The sequence below is a fragment of the Aplidium turbinatum genome, chromosome 10 (genome assembly GCF_918807975.1).
Source record: "Aplidium turbinatum chromosome 10, kaAplTurb1.1, whole genome shotgun sequence".
Lineage (NCBI taxonomy): Eukaryota > Metazoa > Chordata > Ascidiacea > Aplousobranchia > Polyclinidae > Aplidium > Aplidium turbinatum.
Window position 1 is genome coordinate 25,783,716 of NC_137481.1, and position 20,257 is coordinate 25,803,972.

Sequence of the window (20,257 nt, forward strand, 5' to 3'; positions counted from 1 at the left end):
CTTTGCATTGAGGTGGCCTAGGTAACTTCAATAAAAAAAAAACATAAAAATACCAAAAGATGAAAAGAAACTATGAAACGTTTGCGGAAAAACTTTGTGTGTTTTCTATTAATTATCGCAAACATACTTTGTCGTACTAAAGTCAGTTTTAATCCGGCATTACACTACAATAAGCAAACAGAGTTGGAGTTTAGGTAAAGATAACACATTCTTTAAAACTTTCTACTTCTGTTTCAAAGAGGATGTGGCTAAACAAACTGAATGGTCTCCCTCAACAGCACCGTGGGGGTGCCCCTGAACATACCCAAACTCTACAATGAGACAAGGTTAGATTTATATAGAAATAAGATTTTGCAAGAAACAATGTTAATAAACTCTTTCTACATGCGCTGTGGTTTGTCTGGGCGCCTCATGGTGTTGCACAAACACCATCAGGCGACCACAAGCAATCGTTGGTACAACATAGAATTTATCTCGGGAATTTTCCAATAAACAAAATGTGCAAACACTGCTCTAGGTCACTAATAATAAACCCATAAAAACTTGTTAATGTTCGGGTTCAAGCATAACGCAATGTGTGCAAACAAATTGAAGTTGTGGCGTTCCAAATGAACTACTTTACGGGCCTCACTTCTGATGTTTGGTTATAGATCTCGTTGTAACAATCAATTGTTGTCGCTGATAGCTGCCGGGCAGTAGCGTAGCCAGGAATTTTGAAAGGGGGGGTTTTGACAACCCAGCGGCGGGGGGTCTGGGGGGCCTCCCCCAAAAAATTTTAAAAAATTACTTTGAATTTGGTGCATTCTGAGAGCATTTTCAACAAAAATGTGGGTATGAATATTCTTGTAAAATAATGCTGTCCGGTGGCATAGAAAAGGGATAAGATCATGTTTTCTTCGGCATTTTTCGGAAATAAAGCTAAATCTCTATGTTTTCTTGTTGCTTAATTCCTGGCTGAGATGTTTGAATGTTTGGTATTGGCAAAACTCGCTCTTTTAATGCAATTTTGTTTAAAATTAGGCAATTTTTTTTGACTGAAAGCATCATTCTCAATATCGTGACGCCACACGCGTGCCAAAGGGGGGGTTGTAACCCCCAACCCCCCCCCCCCCCCCCTTGGCTACGCCACTGCTGCCGGGAGTTAATTTTAATGCAATAGTTTTAGTAATTCGCGCCACCAGCGGTTCATAAAGCAACAAACAACACGTCATGAGTCTTCTTTGTTCGCAAACTTCCCAGCCTCCCATCGCTGCGCCATCGTGCACTTCCGCTTCATGACGCGATTTGCTTCGACAACCTGTGACGTATGCAATGCTTAGTTGAACAATGCAAAAGTTGGAATAGTTTTTCTAGAATCAGCCTGGGTATAGAAAATGAGGTCATCTCGTTAAATCCCATTTCCAGAGGCGGGTTGTAGCGCTCTACTTTTGTGTCGTAATAGCGCTACAGTTTTTCAATAGTAGCCAGACAATTGCACTAGCGCGATGCTTTTTTATTAATGTGGCAGTGATGAAATAAGCGCTGTAATTACTTCAATTGTAATTTCGCTACACAATACTTTCATGTTAAAAATAGATATCGTTTTCCGCAATGTCTGTATAAAACACTGCCGTGGTTGAACCAGCTGTTTGTTTTAAAGTTTGGAAATACTCTTTAAATTATGTTTCAAAACTGAATTATCAACAAATTCGTCTTCATCGTCATCTCGACCTGACAAAACACTTAAGGACAAAACATCCAGTGTCAGTTGAAGACAAACGATAGCGCGTACAAGTAGCGGAAGGGCCAGCTACTTTTGAAGCAGAGGGTGCCCACATCTGCCGGTTTTCGATTTAGCAAACTCACAGTTTTCTTTTGGTGCTCAGAGCTCTCTCCAGGTGAAATCTTTTCAATGGGTTCTTTAGAAACGTTGAGCTCCCGTTCCGAGTCACCTGCAGAGCTTTGTTCTACAGCAACAAAATACGAAAGCTAAACAAACAATTATTTCAAAAAAAGAACAAAGCGATCGCATGACAAACCAACGCTGCAGAATAACTTAGTAGTGACGTTGCTGTAACTTAATAAACTAACTTCTATGTTGAGCTACAGGACAGTGCAACGTCTCAACTTGTCAGAGGGGTTCCCTCTGCTTTCCATTGCTCCTTGCAGCTGTGCCGTCCCAGTGGAGGCTCTTTGTTGGCAAGTTTTGTTTCTCATCTGCTTGTGTGCAGATTGTACTCACAGGATGGGGAGCTGCTTGTCATCCAGCCAAGAAGACAAACGAGTTACGTTGGACAGATATCACAGTCGCCAAGCACACATGAGACGATATCTTGTTTCCTGTTTGTTTCATTTATTTTCACAACTTATTTCGTTTGGATTTATGTAAGGATTAACGTTTTTCTGAAGTTCTTCGGAACGTTTGTACAACATGATACTGATACTCACTAACGCTTGGTGGCGAAGTGCTCTTTGCTTCGGACGCTTCTGAAAAGAAATTTATTTTCCCAATCTCAACCTCATCAGTACCGACAGAAACAGTCTTCCCGTCAATAATGTCGTCAGCATCAACTCCAACCAGGTTTTGCCTCCATTCTTGCTCTCTCAACTTTTAATAAAAAAAGTTGATCATGAGAAAAAATTATCTTCCATTTTCTTAGGCGCTAGAAACATTTTTTTCAATAACTTGTTGACCGAACAAAATGGAACAAGCATTCCTTTATGGGCTATCTTTTTAGGATTTGCCTTGTCTTGCATGGTGCTGATGGTCTGGGTCGCCAGTTTCGGTGATCTTGGATCAAGATCACTTTTTGTGCACTTTAAAATCTGCAGTTCTTGATCAATAAAGTTGCAAAAAAACAAATATTATTTTAAGCAATGTAGTTAAAAGGAAATTGATATTGCTAGCTTTTGCCTTTAACTACCCAAGTGCTGGTCTAAGATTTACAGTAGAGAGATGACTGTTGTTGCTATCAGTCGTTGTGGTAGTTTATGTAAGAACGCAACGTCATACCAAAGACCGAAGGTTATTTTTGGACCATGTTGTATAAAATCGGACCAGATATCTGAACATAAATTGAACTGCCATGCCGTTATATTTACATCAGGGGTTTTCAGACCATCCAGCTCGGATGGAGCATGTATGGTATGTAAACAATCATTCTTAAAACTTGGTTAGGTGGGAACCACGATAACCTGTTTGTGCGAGTCTCCTACAACTCAGCACATTGCAGTTGAGCAAGTGACAACTGAGCTAGCAACATTTCAGCAAGTGTCTGAAATATGTAAATAATCATGAACCTAAGCAAGGAAAAACTAAGCAAACCGATACTCGGCATGTAACAAGTCAACAAAACCATTTTAGCAAGCGATGACCAAGCAAGTCAGATGTTAGCTAAAAATCTCATTTGCTGACTTGGCAGTAGCCTAGCTGAAATGTACTTGCTGAGTTGTCTGACTATTGTTTGTGCTAACTAACCTCTGAAACTGTGATGAGACCTGAAATCACGGTAAAGATGAAGCGAATCATTTGATTCAGTTCATGTCGATTGTAGCAAAAATTGATGGTAATATCGTTGTTAATTCTAGCTTCATTGGGCTGCCGAGAGACATATAGTTGATTGGATAGTCTTAATGCGGCGGTAGGCAGTGATGTACGCGCATACAAAAAATATTGACGCCGTCAGCGTAAACGCAAACGTTCGAAAAATCATACGCCGTATGCGTCAGCGTAACTTGTAAAAAAAGTTGGCGGCGTCAGCGCATACACTAGCGTAAACTCATTGTGTTTGCTAGGTGCCAAACATTCACACGGTATAAACCACTGGAAACAAACAAGTTTTATTTTGAATTTCCACGAAGAAACCCAAGCATCTGAAAGTGTTCATCTGACATTTTGCTGTGTTTTGATTCCAATGTCTTTGCCCATTGAAAACATTCTTTCAACTGCAGCGCTGGAAGGTATTGGCGTGTTGTAGCCAAAAAAAGACATTAAAAAGTATGCGTTGACGCTATGGGCTAAAAAACCGCGAAAACTTTACGGGGTATCCTCAAGCGACAACTATCCAAAAAAATGTGGCCGTAAGCGTTAGCGTAAACAAAAAGTCTACGGCGTAGAATTTGCGGCGTATACGTACATCTCTGGCGGTAGGCAACCTTTTAGCATGCCCGGGTCAAATGAAGAAGTGATTATGCGGAGGCCGCAATGATACTCATTCAATAACATAAGATTGGGCAAACCTAACCTCAAGTAGTTTACGCCGTATTTGTTCTTGTATTGTCTTTTTAGTTCCGTTGAGTTTGTTCTTTCAGCGTCTTTTAAGCTCCCTCTTCGACTTGTGACTGCCCTTGGAAATCTGATGGTTGAAAATAATGGAGTTTTCTCTGGACAAACGATCTCTGCAACTGCCATCAAGCATTCCTTTATAAATTCTCCTTCCACATATATTTCTTTCACTTTCTGTGCCCATATTTGTAAAGAATAGTTGCTGCCAAGATTGTGCGAGTCTACAAACTTCATCTTTTCTGATCTTCCGCCCATTCAGCACAACTCTATGACACAGTTTTAATGCACACACACGCTCACAATAGTTTTACGATATGGATTCTAATAATTTAGCCTACATAACCCAACACGTTCATAAACCTAACTACTACGTCTGAAGGCTGATCCGTATCAGTGGTTACTTTAAAAAGCCTTTTTGTAGCCTAAAACACGTCGGTACAGCACATATACGAGATATACAGCACAAATTTCATCTGGCCGACCAGGAAAAACACCAATTTTTAATGAAGTCACGGGCCGGATACATAAAGCAGTTTTGAATATTATTTCGGGCAGCATATAGCTGCTTGTGGGCCGTAGTTTGCCCAATTCCATCAATCTGTCTGAAGATCATTTCAGTATACAGGTTGAATAGACATGGAGATAGTATACATCCCTGGCGAACTACACGTTTTATGTCCATTGCACCAGATAAACCATCTTCCATCTGAATATACGCCTTTTGCGTCCAACATAGATTAGCTATCAGTCGCAGATCTTTTCCATTTAAACCTATATCAGCCAAACATTGCATCGATTTTTCGTGTTTAACTCGGTCAAAGGCCTTTTCATAGTCTATAAAGCAGGTATAAACGTCTTTATTGATTTAGCTGTAGCGTTCACATATAGTTCTCATATTGAAAATTCCTTCCCGTGTTCCCTTTCCAGGCATGAAACCACTTTGAGTTTCATTGATTTCATATTCGATGATTTTTCTATTTCTTCGGAGAACAACTCTCAGCAAAATTTTTAGTATAGCCTATGACTCATCAGACAAAGGGTTCTAAATTCTGTACACTGTGTGGCTTTTGGCTTCTTCGGCAGTTTGACAAGAATGGATTCATTCATTTCTAGTGGTATGTGGCCATTCATGTAGATGTTATTACATAAGTTATAAATATGTTTCAGTCCTTCACAATCCAGAGCTCTTATCATTTCCGTTGTTATTTAATCTTTACCAGGAGCTTTATGGCTTGTCAATTCATTTATGGCTTTATCAATTAGATTCCAGTATTGGTTCACCTTCTTCATTATTAATAGCAGGAATATTTCCTCTCTCATCTCCATACAGGTCGCTAATATACCCTTCCCATCTTCGCGTCACCAGATCTCGATCGAAAATCATTTTTCGTCTTTATTCTTGATGCAATTGTTTTGTCTTGCTTTTGTCTTTCTACATTACCAGTCATTTCTTTAACTTTTTGATGCATATCTCGTGACTTGTGCGTAGCTTCTAATTGTTCCATAGTTTCACACTGCTCTTATATTAGATAATCTTATTTTATTTTCTATAAGCTTAAACAAAATAGCATAGATTTACTGGTTTCATTAACTGAAAATCTTCTTCTTCTTCAACAGATTAATTATATTTAGTCAGCTGTGGCCTCCAATACGAACTCCCTCCATTCTGTTCTGTTTTTTGTTTTGCTATCACTTCTGGTATGCTTTCTATTTCTGTAATTGCATTTCCATAAACGAAAGTTCGCAGTAATCTTAACTTTGTGTTCTTACGAATTGACCTCTGTTTCCACACCGTTGTAAGTGATGTCACAGCTGTTTTTGCCATTGCAATTCGCCTAATTTCTGTGCTATCATCGAAGTGTATGTTATGACAGCGCCCAGATTGCAGAAACTACTTACATTTTCAACAGCATTACCACCAATGTATAAGCTTGGACAAATTTCATCTGTTTCACTTACCGACCTTGCATGATTTAAACTGTTGATTATATCGAGCTTTTTTAGCAACTGTTTCGTTTTTAAACAGCCTAAATTTATTAAACAGACTACAATTAGTGGGCTCTAAAACCCACTTTCCCCCGGCCAGAGGTATGGGGGCGGTTGACATTGCCCTGACAATAATGATCAAACTAATTAAGACTTCAAAATAACTTTTGTTAGACACGTATCGTATTAACAGTGGCTTAATGTTAGTAGTTGCCACTCATTACCTTGCACAGTACGAGTTCTAAAAAATGCCTTTATCTATAGTAATCCAACCCAAATTACAAAGTGATCTTGATCGTATCATGGAAAAAAGTGATCCTAGATCAAAACCAAGACCACCAAATAAGTGATCTTGAAGATCAAGCTCATCTCTGGTCATACTGCAGCTAGATGTAGGAGGGAGATTGGGACTTGGGGTTTTAATTCCGATAATTTAAAATTTTGTTACTTTTTCAACCTTTAGTATTTTGATATTATGCACCTAAATCCCCCAGAAGTATTCTGCCAGTACCAGTCGAACCACAAAGACATTCCATGGTGGTTTGTGGCAAATCCAGGCCCGCACCTCAATGACAAGTCCCCGCTGCCTTTTTTAAATTTATTTGCAATCAAGAAAATCACCTTTTCACGAAAACTGTATTACGGGAAATCGTTGCATTAAAAGCAAAGAAGTTCAAACATCGCTGCGTTGATTTTACTTTACACGAGTAAAGTTAACACTAGAATTGAAGTATCATTGTATTCTGTTCACAACTATCTCGGTTCCTTTCCAGGGAGCAAGTGGGAGTTTTTTAAGTTTTTTCAGTTTAAACCAAGAATGGGAAAACTCCAATGCGATCCAACAGAACCTTCAGCTCGAAGAAGATTAATGATTGACCTTCTTCGAGCTGAAGGTTCTGTAGGATCGGATCATCAAGTTTGCTGAACACTGGAATTTTATGTCGCGAAAGTCGTTTTGTTTACAAAGTATATTGTTTTGTTTTTCAGACCTTACGCTTCGCTTAATACAAAATTTGAATTGAATCGATCGGGTTTGAGCCGCCAATGCCCTGAAAAGGAACCGAGAAACTTTGATTATAAAAACACAGATAAAGAATATAACGTTGTTGTACTTGCGCTTCTGCTATTTCAAGCTGCATAATCGTGTGTTGTCGACTCTTGCTCGACACAACCTCGAATGAATGTCCTGATCTTTGTGGCGTCACAATGACTTGGGTTACGTTGCCTAAATTTGAATTGCTGGCGTCAAAAAAAGATTAATGTTTAAACATTGGAATCACATGACCCAGCAATCTCATTAAGTTAATTCGATTGATGCTTTCTCATTCTCAAGTGGCTTCCCTTCTTAACAGCAGAGTGGAGGTGTGGTCTTGTTTTGCCTTTATAATGTATTAGTGAAATGCCTAAAAGATGGTTCACAAAACTAAATGAAAAATATGAACAAGACCCATGAGAAAAGGTACCTCTATTAAAACAGGTACCTCTACTAAGAACAGGTACCTCTCTTTACAGGTACCTCTATTAAGAACAAGCCCCTCTATTAAGATCAGGTACCTCTATTAAGGTCAGGTACCTCTATCAACAGGTACCTCTATTAAGAACCTCTGTTAACAACAAGTACCTCTATTAAGAATAGAAACCTCTGTTAACAACAGGTACCTTTATTAAAACAGGTACCTTTATTAAAACAGGTACCTCCATTAAAACAGGTACCTCTATTAAAACAGGTACCTCTATTAAGAACAGGTACCTCTATTGAACAAGTACTTCTATTAAGAACAGGTACCTTTATTAAAACAGGTACCTCCATTAAAACAGGTACCTCCATTAAAACAGGTACCTCTATTAAAACAGGTACCTCTATTAAGAACAGGTACCTCTATTGAACAAGTACTTCTATTAAGAACAGGTACCTCTATTAACAGGTACAGTACCTCAATTAAGAACTGGTACTTCTGTTAAGATCAGGCACCTCTATTAAGAACAGGTACCTCTATTAAGAACAAGTACTTCTATTAAGAACAGGTATCTCTATTAACAGGTACAGTACCTCTATTAAGAACTGGTACTTCTATTAAGATTAGGTACCTCTATTAAGATCAGGTACTTCTATTAAAAACAGGTACCTCTATTAAGATCAGGTACCTCTATTAAGAACAGGTACTTCTATTAAGAACAGGTACCTCTATTAAGAACAAGTACCTCTATTAAGATCAGGTACCTCTATTAAGAACAGGTACCTCTATTAAGATCAGGTACCTCTATTAAGAACAGGTACCTCTATTAAGATCAGGTACCTCTATTAAGAACAGGTACCTCTATTAAGATCAGGTACCTCTATTAAGATCAGGTACTTCTATTAAGATCAGGTACCTCTATTAAGAACAGGTACCTCTATTAAGATCAGGTACCTCTATTAAAAACAGGTAGCCTACCCCTATTAAGAACAAGTACCTACATTCAGTGGCGTAACGTGACATTTGATTAGAGGGCACTCCAAATTAACATAAAATTTGGCAATTTTTGTTCAAAAAATTGAAACCTTACCCATCATCCAATAAACGCATTGGTAATATAACTAAGCCATTTTCTCATTTCTAATTATGTCCATTTGCAAACTCATCCGATTTGCACTAAACGAAAAAGACTCACAAAACATAGAAAGGAAGAAATATGCGCAGTTCGGCCAGGGACTCTTGATTTGCCTGAACTCGGCAAACGGATCTTAAAAAGCTATTTATTGAAATTAGGCAACAGTTCCTGCAGTATAGGCACGAAAGTATTGGGCATTCAACTTGCCAGTAGGCCTATGTACGCTTCAAAATTTGGGAAAAATATCTTTTTCGGAATGAGTAGTAGCCTACACGCAGAACATTTTCATGAGGATGTTGATAAAAAACTGCGTAAAGCTACTCTAAAAAAACTTCTTTGAATTCTGAAAATATCTTAAAATCTTACACTCTTGTTGATGCAGCGTTTCAACCATAGCCTAGGCTTACATGTCATGTCAAACTGGGAGGAAACAGCAAAGGATACTCTGCTTTGGAGATTTGCCACTCATGGAGGTGTTTTGAGAGCAGATCTATTAGCCTACCATCATCATCTGCGACGACCATCATCATCGCAGACGAGGCAAAGCCAACACTTGTCATATTAACGAGAATTGTAATTTTTTTGAAGCTGTTATAGTTTTAATATCAATTAATTTGAGTCAACGTCGTTATTAGCTGGCAAACTAATCTTCAAATAGCCACGGACAAAATTAAGTTTGGCCGTACTGATCGACAATTGTGCGATAGGCTATTTTGTTAAAAACAAAACTTGATTGTTTTTGCTGAAACGAGATCAAATCGCTCTAAACTAGAGGTGAAGCAAATATAGGGCAAAGGACTTTTTTCGTTCGACAACTTTAACTCGAAAAGAAAATTAAAGAAAAGGAATTATGTAACAAGAAGGAGAATTTTGAAATACAACGCATTTTGTTTGAAACATCCCTACGTGTAAATATAGTTCATACGTCATAACCAAGCACCTTATAGCCTATATGTAAGGGGGAAAGCCGTGTAGTTAGGACTCTCTAAGAAAAAACGGAAATATCTCTACAAAAATATTGTGAATTTTATTTTTTTAATGCAGGTATCATATACGGCACGACATAGCATATTCACCAAATATCGTTCAAAAATTATCGAAAACTGATGTAATTTCTCAAAAAAGGCTGACAAAGTAAGTCAATGTGCAGTGTGGGATTCAAAATTTTTTGATGTGCCATGATTCGAAAAATTTGAAAAAGTTTTTCATCGTGCATCAATTGTGCAATTTAAGTGATGGGTGACCTTCCACTCCGCTGATACCTTGATACTTTGTAATTCAGGAACTTTTCAAACCAACCTTATGAAAGCATTGTTTTCAAAATAAAAATACAAAATTTTACTGCAGCTTTGAAATGATCGGAAGGGCACGTGCTCCTCCGTGCTCTCTAATACTTTGATAAAGTTCATTATTCAGAATTTTTTAAACTTTATGAAAACATTTTTTAAAACTAATTACAATAAAATCATTGCACCTTCACAATGATTGAGGGGCATATGGCCCTTAAACGCCACGTTTCTGTCTCTATTAAGAAATGGTTCCTCGGGGTACCGTGATGATTCCATTGGCCTACTCACCAGTGCGTGGCATGAAGTTGTTCCGATCAATTGGAAGAAGTTCGCCGGACGAGCCTCCAGTTTCTTTCGTTTTCTCATTTTCAACATCAGCAGCATCGTTGATGTTTCTTGAAGTCTCTGCTGCCTCAGCTTTTCCATCCAAAGATGATGCCTGCGACAGACATTTGTGAGGCGGTTGTTGGTTTATATCAACGCAAAGCACGTCACATAAGCAGAGCATATTACGCCGTCATAGCAACCGTTACAAGAGAGCCAAAAGGTCATTCTTTGTGAAGTCATCAGGTCATGTCATTCATAGTTACAGATTTTCATAAAATTATAGAGCTTAGCCTTCAGGGAAAAATAGTGTTGATTTGAGGAAAATAGGTCAGTATTTTTGAAGTTATAGCCCGTTTGAAAATGGAGAATATTAGTAATCACTCAATTGTTAGGCTACAACAAACTTAGTTTTCAACTTATAAATATGGATTTTGATCAACTTGTCGCTGGTGTATCATAGGCTAATTGTTATATTCAAATTTCAAGCAACTTTTTGATTTACCAGACACTTTTCTAAGTCTGCGTTCATGTAATCACTCATCCGTGACGCAACTTTAATCGACATAAAAATGACTATTCCTGGAACTTTTCGAGTGAAATATCATATGAAAGGTTTTAATATAGGCCTACCTTTCCACTGGTAAAAAGAAGTTAATGTTTATTTGAGTTTATCACATCAAAATACGTACGGTAAAAACTTAACCACTACACTTTTAAGGGGTTTCTATACATTTTCAATGCAGTTCTCACTTTTTAATAACACAAATTGCATTTGTCTTGAAACACCAAATGTAGTATAGTTGCGCTATACCGGTAATCTAATTGTTACCTGCTTATTTGTTTGTTATTCACAGTTGCTGAAAAACTTAGTTTTAGCTCAATCAAACTACAAAAAATGCAAATTTTTGCATTAGATTCAACAGGTTTTGCAGTGATTAGAGAAAAATAATTAAATAACGTACTTCAATGTTTGGTAGCGAAGCATAGTGCAGTGATGTATTCTTTGGTACTTTTAATTGTCTCAACAATGTTATCTTACGTTTGTTTTTCTGCGTTTATTTGCTCAACGATGGCTCAACTATAACTCACGACTCCCCATGTTTGGGTCTATGCTGGATTGATCAACAGTCCGTCTGTTATGTCGCTTGATGTTAGTTATGTTTTTATTTTATCCGCAAAAACACAACAGTGATATACAACCAAAAAGATTCAGTATACCGTATTTTCTTTTGTTTCTTACATTTTATTGCTTGGAAGCCCCACTGAAGCACAATACTCGAAGGCGAAACTCTCAGAATGCAAATCATTCCTGTGTCCACCAAGCATATAGGCTACTAACCTGTTTAAACTTGAGCTTAGGCGTGGCAGGACTTATCGATGCTGATTTGCTTCCCCAACCTCTAGGGGAGAGTGTAAGAAACAGATTGTTGGAGGTTTGTGACATCATTGAAGGGGTGCTCTGCAATGTCAACAATCAAATGTGAATATGTCATGGCTTCTTATCACAACACTTCTATTTCCACACACAGTCAAACAAGAAGCCGAGATTAAGAGCTACCTTGACTTCTTGTTCTATTGAACTTTTGCAGTCCTCGCACTGAAGTGGCTCTGATATTCCCGCAGCACAATGCTGAGAAACTCCCCCATCACCCGGGACCTCGAAAACGCCGTCACCAATCTTGTCCGAAGTTGAAGAGTTGTGCACTGTTGAAGATTCTTCTGTGATAATCTTTTTAGTTTCATCCGTCGAAATTGTTTCGACAATGTTTTCCGTCTTATCAATTTCTCCAACAATCGTTGACCCCTCAAGAAAATTCACCTTCATAAATTTTTCAGTACCATCTTCTTCCAGCAAAATTGTTGCAGTCGAAGCAGCATCGTTGCCAACTGTAGTTCCTTCCTCACAATCTTCTCCCAGCAAGCATTCTTTATTCGAACTTATTTTATTTGTGTTTTCATCAGGTTTTTGTTTTGAATGAACTTCGCTGACGCTTGTTTTCTCAAAACTATTTCCTTCATCGTTGGGTTCCCCAGGAGAGCAGTCATCCAATTTGATACCACTAACGCTCATGGAAGCATTAGCTTGATTGTTCTTGTCGTTGGAGGACCTTTGACCAGTTGTGGAATTTGGGAAGTTGTTATCAGAAATATCTTCCAACATTTGAATGTTATCGGTAATCAATTTCCGTGGGAGTTTCACGGGGATAATATCTTCCTCTTCTACTAGGATTGGCGAAAGATCACACTGCTCTTGCTGTATGTTGTTGGGGGAAAGAACTTCATGATTGGATGTGGAAGTAGTTATTTTACTTGAAAGGTTTTCTCTGCACTCCATTTTTTCATCCAGATGACTTTCAGGTAAAGTTTCATCATCTTCGTCCTGGGTTAACAAATTCTTTTTGTCGTGTTCTGTAACCAATCCGTTTTGAATGGTTTCAATCGACCCATCTTTTAGTTTTACAGTATCATGTTCACTTCTTTGTACTTCTTCATCTATATCGTCGTGGCTTCCTTCTGCCTCCTCACTGCCTAAAGTTGCATGAGCAGCAGTTGTTTGACCAAGCAAGGGAGGTTGTTCGAAGTCATGAGTTTCTTGTCTGGACAAAACTCTGAATAAAAAATAAAGTCGATAAGAAAATGTTTTAACTTTTTGTTCTCAATTTCATTGTTTTCAAAGGAATGCAATTTCCCTAAAATCCAATTGGAATCTTCCCAAGCAGTTGAGAACTTGCCCAACTCGACAAAGTATATTCTAACACCGCCTCTCACAAAGCCTTTACTCCATTTTAGCATTTACATCCATCTAACTACTTTGACATCAACACCCATCTACTTACCAACCCAGTCGGACGCGTCCATGCGATCAAACCTATACGAGAAATGACCTTACCTTGGTTCTTGCTTTCCATTTTTCTTGGTATCTTGTGCAAGGAAAGGAGTTTTTCCAATCCCTGCTTTATTGTTTTCCTCTGCAATATTTTAATGCCACATTATGAGCACGACAGGTAGTACAACTACAACAACCAAAAACTCAAACTCAAGTGTTGTCAAATAAAATTTCATGGAAAGGTGTTTTATCCAGTGATGGTTTTATCAAATGTCTTTCTTGCTAGTAGAAGAGGAAAAGGAATACCTGGTTATCTTTTTGTTGTATTTTGTAAGTTGTAGGCTATTTTATTTCTCCAGACTAACTTATTTATTTTCATCAAAAATGGTGTCTAACGGTTGTTGATTTTTGAACTCTGTCTGCTTATGAAAATGGCTTCTGTGAAGCGCAATTGTACCGCATCGTTTTCTTTCAGAGAAAAATCAAAAAATCAACAACCGTGCCAAAAGGGAAGAATTGCGTCACCTAATCTATTAATCAACTGATTCAACAAAACCTCACAGCAATAACGCCTAGCAGCACAGAGACTCACTCAACAGCCAGCAGCCTCAAGCCAAACAAAAGAGCCGCATTAAACACCGACTCACTGACTACAACACCATCCGTCCTAGCACATGACTAATTTGCTATTACCACATCGAACCAGCAGCATCAGGCTACTGTAAATCAAGTCGTTAATATCTACATTGTGAAGTAAGCAACCAGTCTAAAGTTAGGTTACAAATTTGTGTGGGTTTCTTCTCCTCATTGCATCTTTGAAAATGTGGTAAGCACTTTTTGCTAATTTGACATTGATAGAGAATAAGAAAAAACAAAGCTCCTTTTTTTAATTGCCTTTAGAAATATTATCACCTTTTTTTAGCTTTTCATTTTTCCACATTTCTTCTCGTTCCGCTGTTTCTCGAATTTCTTTGTCGATGAAGCTTTCCTTGGAAGTGGTAACAAAAGAACTCACAATCACCGAACGTTTCGCCATGGATGCAAGTCGGTAGGGCTCCGGGTCGAAATAACTAAGCAGTCCCGAGAAAGGCTTTGCACGCTGTTGCTTTTCTTTTTCCGTTTTTGATCCTGTTCCGTTGATTTTCTCACGGTCAAGCCATCTAAGAATAAATATTAAGTGAAATCTTTTGTCTTCTTTTTGTTTGGATTTAGCGGCAGATTTTTTCCTAGATATAGGCCTACTTTTAAAAACTATGCGAGCTGGACACGGTTCCACAAACTTATTTATTCTGCGATCGATTGATTCAACGGCGCATCGTTCGGACCATTGTATGTTGAAGCAAAACATTCAAACAAACAAAAAACAACCCAAGTAGAACAAAAATGTGCTTTTTTACAGAATGCAATCAATTTATCACCAAAACAAAAGAAATGAACAATTTTTATAGAATATACGAATGAAGAAGTTAACTTTTGTTGGGCTTTACTGCCAGCAAAACGTATTTAATTTTACAACCAATTATTTGTAAATATATAGTTAAATTCTGAATTCAATAAAACTACATATGAATGAAAACTCAGGCCTGATACAGGCATAACATCTCCTGAAAAGACTGTGGGAAACCACCTGTTCAGGGAAAGATGAGTTGGAGATACCAGAAATCGATTCACTCCACAATTTACAATAGCTTATAGTTACGGTAGTTGAAAAGTGGTGTTTCTTTGTCAAAACTGGTCAAAAACATTGAAAACTACACAATATGAATCCAAAATGACTTTTTAACTCAACAACTGAATAAGCCAGTCGTTCGACCTGCGTCAGTGGTTCAAGGTCTCTACAAGTATACGACACTGCTAAGGGCAACCTTCCAGAGGTTTTCTTAATCCCAAGATAAAGATTCATACCGTCGGGATAGCTCAGTTGGCGCCAGACCTTAGAAACAAAAAAACTGCAAGATCAAGCGACGCTGGTTCGACTCTCGAGGTGTGACGCATTTGAAGGACAGTTCTCCATTTACTGGCTACTAGTGGTGGATGGAATATTTTACAGACAACATCACTTCAACAATCGAAAACTTCACTCTGTCTAACTCGGTAACCTTCCTGCGTCAGTGGTTCAAAGCCTCTACAAGTGGGATACTAGGCACCGCCAAGATTAACACTAAAATAAGCTTTCACAGTCCGAGGACAAAAACTCGCACAATAAAACAACCAAATCAATTAACAGTTTGTTCCTCAAAGAGGGGCCAGATCTGGCTCTCCCTCATATTTCCGTTAATTACTAAAAGCACAGTAACGCCATGCATTAAGTTGTGTAGTTTTCTTGGAAATTCAAGATTTTGGTGAATTTTTGTTGTTTCTAGCTAACTTCCAGCAAAGCGTGAAATGGATTACATTGCGATAACAAGCCATAAGCTCATAATCGCTTCGTGCATCGATATGCGCGAGCAGAGAGGAGCATCGTCTAGTTTCCCATTGTTTGGTTTGACCTCAATATGACAAACCGCGTTATTTCTCTTGCTACAATATAAAAGCCAGTGTGCACAAGGTTCTTAGAAGCAATGATAGCAAATGTTTTTTGGGTTATCAGCTCTACGAGAAACAGCAATCCATGATCAAAATAGTACAAACTATGCAAAACAGTTGATTTAAAAAGCAAATATCCATTGATGAATAAAAAACGTTGCAATGAGAAATTTTCTCTTGGGTAAAGACATGAAGAACCTAGTTTCGAAATAAACACCCTGTAGAAATCTTCTCATTCGTGTTTTAACAAAACTTGCAATTGAGGAAATGTATCACCAGAAATGCTTTTGAAAGAAACTGGAGAAATGGCGGTTTCGCAAAGAGAAACAATAAAATGAGATAGGTTCCACTTACACGGAGCAGCTGACTTGATGACTACATGTCCATTCGCTGCTTTATCTATCCTACTGGTTGTTATGTCCTGCACTTGCCGTGAATTGTATGTTGGAATGGGCGCAAAATAAAAATAATAATGCTAGGCCTAGGCATCACAAAAGATAAACAACAAATCAGCTTTCTTCATCACTGATTCAACATCTGACGACGTTGCGCCAATGTACAAGTGGCCGGCTATTGTGAAGACCCGCCATTTACAAACGATCCGATTGAACCAAAATACAATAATGGGCACTCAACCGCTTTAAGATACAAAATTAACCTGGTTCTGTGCAGTTTATGTAACAATTCAGGGAAGACACTACTTGAAATGATGCAACTTGATTGGAATCGCTTCTTCTCAATTTCACCAAAAAAAAGATTTTGGAGTAGCCTAAACGAAACTGTGATGCATAGCAAGCAGTGGCGACTGGTGGAGTTTCTGAGCAGTGGGGCTGCAATAAATATAGTCCGGGGGGGGGGGGGCGAAGCCCGTCATTGAGCTCGCCGAAGGCGAACGATTTCGCTGGGGGTCTCCCCCCAGAAAAATTACAATGAATTTGGTGCGTTCTGAACATGTTTTTACCACAAATTTTGAAAACATGCATTCAAACTTTGTTGAAAAGTTGATGTATTCCTAAGTTGTATTTAAAAAAACTAAGCTTTGGAGACAAATTTACTAGTATTGAGCTTAGTCTTGACTAGCCTAGCCGTTGCATACAAGGTTCGAGTGATTTTGAGAAGCTCTAGGCTGGACTAGCACTTTCCATAACCTGTTGAATACCCTAACTCTACAGCGAACACTTCTACATTCATGGCGCATTGCTACTCTGCGAAATAAAAATTAACTTTAAAAAGTCTGTAATGTTATTCGGGGCTGTTTTCCATGCAGCCCCCAACAGATTAAAAAATTGCTGTAAAATACCAAAAGAGGTGGAGCTTCAAGGATAATTTTTAGCGAATCAGAGAGCTTGAAATCCAGAATGTCGGGCTGCCCAAAATCGGTGTTGCCAAATGAAACTTTTAATTTTTTAATTTTCAATCCGCAATTTTTAAGTGAAAAAAATTACCGGGCCGGACAAACACAGAGGAAAACATATTTTCCCTCTTCTCTTTCTTTCAGGTGGGGCTGCAGCACTGCGGCCCATGGCACGAGCCGCCACTGATAGCAAGCATAACCAAGAGCGAGGTAACCAGAAAAGCGGCTTTTGCTTTAGTTTCCAATTTCATAGTTTTCATCCCACAAGGCATTACGTAACTGTATTCTAAGACAATGAGCAATGATAAAGATTCCTTAGAATTAAGTATGAGTCCAGGTTAAAACGTAAATTATTTTCTTTGATTCTGTCTTCAATCCCAATATATTTGAAAGCAAATGTGAACATTGAAATTTGAAAAGATGCTAAGCTGCGATAGGTCTGGATAATTCAATCAATTCCAACCAACATCAATTGAGTCAGAATATGTTTTCTCGTTTTATTTTTCTTTTGGTATTTTGTCAATGAAATCAAAAATTATCCGTAACTGTGATATTTCTAATACATGTTTATTTTACGTCAGTAGTAGCATAGTTAGCAAGATTTTATTGTTTAAAGGGGACCTGAAATGAAAAATTAAAATTTTTTTGGTGATTCTTTAGTGTTTAAGTATTATATTTTTCAAAATTTTTTTTTGATATGTCTTTTTGTTTGGGAGATATAACCAAATGAAAATCGGCCACCTGATGGCGCTATGTGTCTTGTGACGTCATCGGCTGGCAACCAAGTAAACAGCTTCATGCATTTGCCTTAGAAACGTCGCATAGGTCATTGTATATTGAGCATAAACAAGATGTCTGAAACAAGACAAGGATTTCTCTTTGAACCAAAAAGACGGCGACTTGACAGCGAAGAACATCATTCTGATTCGTGCTCTGACAACACCAGTTCAGACAGCAGTCGGATGGAAAATTTGCATTGAAAAAAATGCAGGAAAATAATTTGCTTGAACCAAGTGGTTTATATCAACTAAAAGTAGCCTATGTATTCAGAGTTGCCTAATATGCCTTTGCCTACCCTGCCAATGTTTTACTGTCCTACTGACCTGTTTCAAAGTCTTGTTGTTTTCTCGCTTTGCTATTCGATCCAAACGCCCGATCGTACTCACAGACCTGTACCTAGGTCGATCGAGTTTTGTGGGTACTGTACTGTATTGACAGTGGCTTTCACATATCTTGAAAAATCAAAGACAAAAGGAACAGTTTCAGGGATGAGCACTGAGCAGGTGTTTGGACTTGGTGCCTTGTAGCTCTGCCTGTAGATCGCGTTGGTAATCGTTGGCCAGAAAATGATTGGTGCACACACGGCAGTACTTGTTTACAGGTGGGTTTTTGAGTTTCATCGCTGAGATCCATTTCTTCAGCTTGTCGTCATTATTCAGAGGTAAACGATGAAAGATTTGACGATTTCCCGGTTAGTGCAACCGGGAGCCATACAAGTAGCCACCATTTAAAGGGTGTAAAAACTCCCTTAGCACAAAATTGTTCGCTGTTTCGGTAGCCTACGCGATTTGTTCCTTGTGTTTGTACGCAAAACAATAGACCTTGGATGCCGCTTTGCCAGCCAATGACGTCATCAAAAATTTTGACCAATCAGAATCATTCAATTCAAAAAACGTTTTTTTAGGTTTTTTAATTAATGGTAACACAAAAAATAAAAAAATCGTTGAAAAACGTTTTATTTCAGAAAGATCTACAAATACAAAAGCTATGTATTTTCGTTGCAGTGCACCTTTAAGCGAAATTTCTTCCATACAGTTTGCGTGAAAACGAAATTGAAAACAAAATTTTAAATAAAATGAAACGTAACTCTTGGCGAAAAACCTTGCAATCTTTTCGAATTAAACAACATAATTCTTTAAAAAAACAAAAGAAATTCGCGTCGAAACACAAAGACATATTTTGCTTCAAGTAGCTTAGCCGAATGGACTATTATTACACATTATATAAACAATCAGCATGCGATATTTGTTTTCGTCAAACTGAAGTAGCTCCTACTAGCTCACGGCTTACCAACGTATATTTGTCAACCTAGTCTTAACACTACTGAACGTACCGCCTGTCAACCCTTCTCAGCTCTCATATCAAAGGCATTGAAGTTCACTGACTCTTGGTATTAAAAGAATTACAGGCTATCCTCGCTTTGTTGCTATTGCATGCTATGAGCAGTTGAGCATGGCACACCGAAGAGAAAGACCTTGGCTGAACAAACAGCATCATTACGCTATTTTGTTTCTCTCCTCAACTCTACACAACATAAATGAACTTTGGATCTTGTTGCTGCCTCACTTTGATAAGCTCATTTGCAATGTTTTAGGAATCAAGGCTACTTAATAATTCTAACACTCTTATATGGCAACACTTGCGAAAGTGGGCTAATTAATTTTTGCCCTTCCTGACAAGCAAGAACGTGCAGAATACCGTCCGTTTTTGAGTCACTCAAAACGCTGACTTATGTTTTGCACTTCATCAAACACAGTTTCCACCAGCCAGCACACTGATTGCAATTGAATCTTAAATTCCTTTGAAAACGTTTGGCATGCCCGTTTCAACCAAACCTGGTCTAACATTGACGGCATTCAATGCCTTTGGGCTTAAATCGTTCGGCATAAAATAACAACAATGCTTTGATATCGAAATAAGACAAACCTCAAACATGGCCGTCAACACCTCAAGCGTAGCCTTCGATGCTGCTCATGCACCAAACAAGTCGAGTAACCTGAGTGTCTTCTGTACCTGTCCTTTGGGCTCGATACGCTTGATGAATTGCGAATGACAAACTCGCTCGAGGCAATATCTGCCGCAAATTAGGGGAAAGTCAAATCTTGTTCACGCTTGGGGTACGGCTCGCTGCATGACAATCTGTTACGTCACTCCAGGCATCATCTCTAGACATGAAATGTTCTCATCATTCTTAAATCCTTGAAGCAACAAGATTTCATAAAAACTTTATAAAAGTTTACCAGAGCATCGACGCCATCAAACCTGCAGCTTGAAAGTTTTATGTAAACGCTCAATAAATCAAGCGGGTTCGT

The 20,257-nt window shown here is 38.3% G+C and overlaps 1 protein-coding gene across 1 annotated transcript; it reads right to left on the reverse strand.

Moving 5' to 3' along the window:
* Positions 1-315: 315 nt before the first annotated feature.
* Positions 316-19,954, reverse strand: LOC145778510 (uncharacterized). Its single transcript, XM_082590005.1, has 10 exons — positions 19,872-19,954; positions 14,198-14,445; positions 13,349-13,427; positions 12,017-13,067; positions 11,798-11,917; positions 10,420-10,570; positions 7,363-7,475; positions 2,428-2,587; positions 1,846-1,946; positions 316-1,297 (listed from the first exon to the last, which is right to left on the reverse strand). Exons 2-10 carry the CDS (start codon positions 14,319-14,321, stop codon positions 1,208-1,210), a joined length of 1,989 nt encoding a protein of 662 aa, XP_082446131.1. The 5' UTR covers positions 14,322-14,445; positions 19,872-19,954; the 3' UTR covers positions 316-1,207.
* Between the last annotated feature and the right edge of the window lie 303 nt (positions 19,955-20,257).

Bases quoted from the DNA above. Each gene is read 5' to 3' on its own strand.
- LOC145778510 (XM_082590005.1), bottom strand. From the start codon at position 14,321: ATGGCGAAACGTTCGGTGATTGTGAGTTCTTTTGTTACCACTTCCAAG. The intron at 11,918-12,016 runs GTAGCTCTTAAT...TTGACATTGCAG, and splicing joins CAATAGAACAAGAAGTCAAG to AGCACCCCTTCAATGATGTC. The intron at 1,298-1,845 runs GTGAGTTTGCTA...CATACGTCACAG, and splicing joins CTGAGCACCAAAAGAAAACT to GTTGTCGAAGCAAATCGCGT.